The sequence below is a fragment of the Panicum virgatum genome, chromosome 3N (genome assembly GCF_016808335.1).
Source record: "Panicum virgatum strain AP13 chromosome 3N, P.virgatum_v5, whole genome shotgun sequence".
Lineage (NCBI taxonomy): Eukaryota > Viridiplantae > Streptophyta > Magnoliopsida > Poales > Poaceae > Panicum > Panicum virgatum.
Genome location: NC_053147.1, coordinates 31,536,107 through 31,542,676, shown reverse-complemented (window position 1 = coordinate 31,542,676; position 6,570 = coordinate 31,536,107). Strand labels below are relative to the sequence as shown.

Genomic DNA, 6,570 nt, shown 5'->3' with positions numbered 1-6,570 from the left:
TACTTTTATTTTAATTTAGCCTTAAAAGTCGACAAAATCTAAAAAATTATTCTCGAAAATCGGAAATTCCCATTTTCGCTTTCATCCCTAGTTCTAGACTCTTTCAGCGATCGACCAGGAGCATGAGCCGGTGTCGACCATCCTCCCAGGCCGGGCATCCTCTACCTCCTCCTAATGCTGCTGCAACCTGGAAGACGGCAACCGATGAGCCTCGGCTATCCAATTAATTTCAAGTTTGCAGCTTGGACTCATCAGTGGGGGAGGCAGCTAGGACAGCAGGGCATTAGATGCCACGAAATAACCCCCTTTGTAGTTATTAATGATTTAATTGTTCCTTCCTCCAATAATTCTTATGGACATTATGGGGCCATGAAGAAAAAGGAAACAATTGATTCAAGTCTATCCGTGGCCGGGTAGTCTTAGAAAAAGCGCATAGTTGACATGTAGCTTTTTCTAATTTTCCAAGTTTTGTATTTCATGCTATTTCGTTGAAGCAAAGTTGACCACGAATACAATTTTCTTTGTGTCACCAAACATATCTCTATACAACATCTTTTTTTACCAATGTTCAAGCAATGATCACAACTATTAACTATGAACTCATCACTGTAACCAATCTATACATATTTGGGTTATAGAACCTAACCACTATTACATGGCAACACGTAGGAGGACCCATTCTACGTATACAACACTACTACGAACAGTGCTACGAAAAGGGTTTGTAGAGTGGTTGAAAAGTATTTTCAGGGGCGGATGCGGTACCCACTCTTCTTCTTCACAGCAAAAAATATTGTTTGCTGCGATAATATCAATGTTGGTCACCCTGAAAACACATTTACAGAGGCGGGTCACCCTCTCGCAAGAATATCAATGTTGATCTCTAATAGCAGTGTCATCACCGCAGGGTCAAGGTTTACGATAGATACATATTTTGAAACAAAGTTTTTTAACGTGAGTCTGAAAATATACATCATTAGAGTATCAAAATAATTCATTCACAATACAAATAAGCACCAATTTAAAATTATTCACATTCATTACATCACCTTTATCAAATGGGGCTATTACGTTCTTACCCCTATTTTGATCACGAATTGTGATTTTGCCCTCGTTTTTCCAATCTTTGTTACTTTACCCCTATTTTATGAAAACAAAGAGAGAGTTTACCCCTACTCTGTTAACAGAAATTAGATGTGAAATGGGCTGGTAAAAGACAAGTTTACCCTTATGTTTTTCTCTGCTTTTGTAATCAGTTTGTGATTTTATCCTCATTTTGATATTAAACATATGGCTCTAAATACTTTATCATTTTTACCCTTTTGGCATTAACCATATGGACAATATTTTATCATTTTAAGTAAAGCTCAGGTAACTTGAGCTTGTCTCTCACGACTGTGCCAGTGCAAATGGATGGTTCATTTTCATAAATAGGGATAAAATTACAAAGTTGCACGAAGTGAGGGTAAAATCATAATTAGCTTTCACAGGTAAAAACACCAATTCTCCTATCTTTTGTGTTTTTCTTTCATTGCTGTGCTTTCTATTATTCTAGTCGAAATAAGCCCAAGTTAATTAATACTTCATTTGTTATGTGATTTGTGATGCTTAGAGAACTGAGGCTCTTCACATACAAATATGTATGCTACGTGCTACTATGTGTCATGTATGATAATTGTTGTTACCTGCGTAAGAGATGGATCGAATTATATTGCTAGTGTCATGTTGTATGCCTTTTATCTTTGAAATACCATTTTGATAGAGTTCGATCGTTGTCGATGTGCTATCGGTCGGATAATTTCGTTTTTGATATATACTGATGCTGTTCCGTTTCTGACAATATTGTATCATTTTTATTTCTGAATAAAAAATATGAAAATAAAAGCAGTGGAGCCGACCATTTTCTTCCCCGTAGTTAGGGATGCAAGCGGGGCGGGTTCTGCCGCAAGCCCGTTGGGCAGACCCGCACCGTTCCCCCACATAGCGCTGCATATCAGCCCGCAATAGTGAAGCGAGCCTGCGCGGCCAGCCCGCGAGAGCCGGTGTCGCCGCAAAGCCAGCCGGCACCTAGCGCTCGCCTGTACTGCCTCCTCGGCTCCGCGAGATCCACTTGCACCGCCGCCTCCTCCTTCCTTACCTGCGCGGCCTCCCCCTCCTCCCTCCGCGAGATCCGCTCTGCTCTCCCGCTTCCCTCATCGGCATAGCCCCCTCCTCCTCCTTCCACGCCGACGCGCCCCTCCATTCCTTCCTCGCCGCCGGCGCGCCCTCCGCGGCCACGCCGCTCCGCTCCGCCCCTCGGCGCCCATCGCCACTCCGTCGCGCCCTCCGCGCCCTGTGCTGTCCCTTCGCCGCGTCCTGTGCCGCCTCCGCCTCCGCAAGCCACCGCCGCCACAAGAACTCACCGGAGCATCCACTCCGACAGCGACCCACCGGAGCGTCCACTCCAGCAGCGACCCACTGGAGTAAAAATTTGTGATTGGTAATTACTTTGCTATGTTTTGAGCGTCCACTCCGACGGCGACCCACCGGAGCGTCCACTCCAGCAGCGACCCACTGGAGTAAAAATTTGTGATTGGTAATTACTTTGCTCTGTTTTGTTTTGAAAGTCAGTGTTTGCATCTTTTTGAAATTTTGTGAGTTCACGTAATAGTCTATTGGTTGATTGGCTTATCAGGAAAACTGTATCTATGCTTACTACTTAACAGACTACCAGCTTTAGCTGAGTAGCATGGCCGGGTGGGGGACAGTGCCTCGCTGCTAGTGTACACGCGGAATCACGCTGGCTGCTGGAAAGCCCGCATAATTATTGCGGCGGCATGCGGGTAGCCGTGTTGAGCTGCAACGCGCATACGGATTAGAGCAAGTATAATTGCTGACTGAGAGCTGGCTGAGAATCTATGTGGAGCAAGAGAGAAAGCCGCGGGCGACTCACAAATCGCCTGCTTGAGCCGGCGAAATAATCCTATCTTTGTTGCTATTCGCTGAGAGTGTGGGATCCATCATTATAATGACAAATCTCCTAACCAACGGACGGCGAAGCTATTAGCTCTGCTCTTATGCGGACGCGGGGCGGCCAGCCGCAAACCGGGCCGGCCGCCCCGCTAGCATTCCTACTCGTAGTGTCTTCTTGGGCCCCGGGGGGCATGCCAATTTGGGGGAACTCTCACTCAGCCCGTGCTCGCCGCTCGTGTGGCCACGAACGATGAATCCCAAGCCATGCCTCGCTCTGGCACAAGTCGTAGCCGCGCACGTGGAACGTGAGAGACAAGCTCAAGTTACCTGAGCTCACTAGAACAGGCACAGCCGTGGCCGCGGAAAGAGGGATCGCACGAAATGGAGCTCTCGCCGGCGCCGGCGGGGAGGTGGGCCGACCTCCCTGAGGACATCGCCCTCGCTGTTGCCTCCCGTCTCCAGGTTTCTCTCTCTCTCTCTCTCCCCCCCCCCCCCCCCTCGCTCCCGCAGTCCCGCTAAGATACTAAAGGGCTCTCTCGTTGACTCCGCTGGCTCGGAACCGCGCGCAGGAAGCCGACGTGTGCGCGCTCGGCGGCTGCTCCCGCTCCTGGCGCGCCGCCTGCGACGCCGACTGCGTCTGGGAGCGCCTCTTCCGCTGCCGCTGGCCGGCCGCCGCGGCGGAAGCGGCAGTAGCGTCCCGTGTGCAGGTTGGTAAGGGAAGCTCTTGTTGTAGGCGATATATACCGAATTACAGAATCCTGTAGTCGCCCTGACTGAAACTGAATTTCATCCGAATTTGTGGGTCATCCTGGCTCAATTTTCACCGGGATTAGAACCTCGAGCTATACATCTTCGGGACTTCTAGTATCAATGTATCATCCGGCCTTTAGGATCGTTCTGGAATTTATCTGCTATGCTGATTGATATCAACGAAAGTTTACATGTGCTTGGTCTGAGGTTAACATTAATACGATTTGCTTCTTGTACCAATCAGAAAACTATTGTTCATTGCAATACAAACTTCTCGAATTTTCTACTGAAAAAGTGATGCTCGCCCTATGGTCTTTGATTATGCTAGTAGATTGTCAGACATTCAGCCTATCTGGAATAGTTAATAGAAACAATGCCACCTATGTCCTGGTATCCTTGTGCATTATTCTTCACTTGATGAAGTGGCATGTTCCCTCGGACCTCATTGTTCATGATGTCCTGATTATAAATGTTATTATCTCTTTATCCTGTACCCCTTCTTCATTTATCATGTGAGACCTTATTACTAGTTTGTATCAGGTGGAATCACCAAACTGGATAATAACTTGCAGGTAATGTTAAGTCTTCAGCTGTGGTTCAAAAATTACCTATTTAACTGATTCCATGAATAATCATTTTCGCCACTTGATCATAAGTATACAAGAATTCAGATGTTAATCCATTTTAAGGCTCAACTTATATTGGATACAGTTAGCCCTCCAAACTTCCTCTCCATTTTCCGAGTTCTCTTATAGAGAGAAAGATACAGAAAACTGATTGGTCGTATGCAAAGCTTTAGCATTTAGCAGACTGGCGGAACCAAATAATGGGGCCAGAACGTTACCTGCATACTGTAAATCGTATTCCTTTTAGAGATTTTGTTACAAAATTGAAAATAAGTTCACCCCAAATTGAATATCTGATGTACCATTTCCGGTGTATTTTCTTTATATACTTATATGCTCCTGTGATACTGAAAGCATGGCTGATCAAGCTTTCAACTTGTGTACAAATTTTGCTGCAGGGACGGAAAGCTCTCTACATCAACCAACACAGAAGAATGAATGTTGCAATATCTAATGTGGTTGAATTTGTGGGGAGCAGCTTAAATAACGGGTGGCTTGAATCTGAATGTTATTTGAAAGCTATTGCTGATCTGGCGTTGACGGCTGATATAGGATTTCTCGATGTCCAGTTTTTCTTGTTTTCAAGGAATCATAGTGCAATAATAAACCTCATTGGATTGCACTTCTCAATTGCATCTTTGCATGTGCCGGTGAGTAAAGCATTGCTGGTGATTTTGCTGTATTTCTCTTATGGCTAAACAGGCTTCATGTTGAAAGAACTCTACACTGCTTCATTTCTATATTGCTAAAGCCACTGTTTTTCATTGCTTTACTCCAAACCTTGTGTAGGCAGATTTATAATTGCGACCTTAGCAAATTGTTTTGGCACCAAACTTAATCTTATATCTCCTAGCAGAAGTCAGAAATAGCTACACTGTGCTCAAGCTTAATTCTGGCAACTTCTATGTTTTTTTTCTTTGAAACAGTCATGTATTGATTAGCTGTTTTGCATATCATAAGTCCATAAGAGTTATTAGTAGTAACTGTTTATAGGCATCACATATTTTCTCTATTTTATCATTTACCACTATATGCCTGATGTGCTATGTATAATCTATCATAAATCAAAGTATGGAAGTACTCAAAGTGTGCACTTCAAATAAAATATGATTGTCATGCTCAGAGCTTTGGACACAAGAGTTGTCAAATTGTCTGAAGTTTTCTTTTGGATAATGTCAGATGCCGTTGACCAGAACAATCAAACCAAGCTTTGGGCTACTCAGAAATGTAGTTCTGACACGAGCTTTGTCTTTTTTTAGCCAATTGAAGTCAGTAAAGCACTCCAAGCTCGCCAAGTAGCAGGAAGGAAAGTATGTGTGAACTTGCTCAAGCTTGGTAGGTGGTTCTATGGTTTCAGATTGCCTGATGAACACGAGTCTCATAAAATCTCTCTGAGTGAGCTCACCATGGCTGAGGGAGCAGAAATTCTAGCCATTCTTAACCGTGGAGCTGTTCACGAGGTATTTCGCCTCCAGATCAGTTGGGGGACATAGATAAGTGGCATAAAAGTATGCACACGACATTACCATAAGTACTTGCTCTATCGTGCCCTTTGTAAATATGTATAACTTTTGTCATGTGATTCCCTCGTGGCTTTGCTTACTTGTAAATGCAAGCATAGGGATAGATGGAAGTGCGGAACCATGTAAACTTCTTGCAACATAGTCATGTATAAAATAAATAATAAAGCCTAGCCATGTGTACACATTTCAATAAATGATAAGCTCTGTTGAATCTTTTCTATTTTCATTTCCCTTTACTACTTACAGTCTACTGCAGCAATGATCCATCATTTTCTGTAGCGATGGAATATACCATGCAGGTATCTATATCACTATGTTAGATTGTGTATACATGTAGAACAAAACTATGGTAGCAAGATTTAGAAAGCTTTCCTGTAGCCAAACCATATACAGGACTGATTATGCGGTTGAGACTTGAGAGTGCAGTAAGAACAGTAAGAACCTCTGTTCCCAAGGCGACGCCTAGGCGTCCATGCGCCGTCCACCGATTTGCGCCTTGCTCGCCTAGGCGTCCAGCTGCCCCACCTTGCTAGGCGTCCGCCTTACCGCCTTGAGAACAGAGGTAAGAACCAACATTGTTGATGTAAGGGTTGGAGGAACGTAACATCCCACCCGTGGGCGTAGCTTCGCGGAATACTGTAGCAGCGTGGGTTTAGTACCATACTGGATAGCTAAGGGGGTACAGACCAACTTAAATACCAAGCCCAGGGCGATTGAAT

The 6,570-nt window shown here is 44.6% G+C and overlaps 1 protein-coding gene across 3 annotated transcripts; it reads left to right on the top strand.

Moving 5' to 3' along the window:
* The first annotated feature begins 3,132 nt into the window (after positions 1-3,132).
* LOC120665696 lies at positions 3,133-6,071 on the top strand. 3 transcript variants are annotated; one of them, XM_039945332.1, is made up of 4 exons: positions 3,133-3,414; positions 3,522-3,659; positions 4,727-4,978; positions 5,508-6,071. In XM_039945332.1, the coding sequence occupies exons 1-4, from the start codon at positions 3,334-3,336 to the stop codon at positions 5,625-5,627; spliced, it is 591 nt and encodes a 196-aa protein (XP_039801266.1). In that variant the 5' UTR covers positions 3,133-3,333; the 3' UTR covers positions 5,628-6,071. The 3 variants fall into 3 exon arrangements, with proteins under 3 accessions (XP_039801266.1, XP_039801265.1, XP_039801267.1); XM_039945331.1 differs by having other exon boundaries at positions 3,157-3,414; positions 5,588-6,071; XM_039945333.1 differs by lacking the exon at positions 3,522-3,659 and having other exon boundaries at positions 3,159-3,414; positions 5,588-6,071.
* The last annotated feature ends 499 nt before the right edge of the window (positions 6,072-6,570 follow it).

What these genes read in the sequence shown, in the direction of transcription:
- LOC120665696 (XM_039945331.1), top strand. Translation starts at nt 3,334, where the DNA reads ATGGAGCTCTCGCCGGCGCCGGCGGGGAGGTGGGCCGACCTCCCTGAG. An exon ending in CTGTTGCCTCCCGTCTCCAG is followed by an intron (nt 3,415 to 3,521) that starts GTTTCTCTCTCT and finishes AACCGCGCGCAG; the next exon opens with GAAGCCGACGTGTGCGCGCT. An exon ending in CAGTAGCGTCCCGTGTGCAG is followed by an intron (nt 3,660 to 4,726) that starts GTTGGTAAGGGA and finishes ATTTTGCTGCAG; the next exon opens with GGACGGAAAGCTCTCTACAT.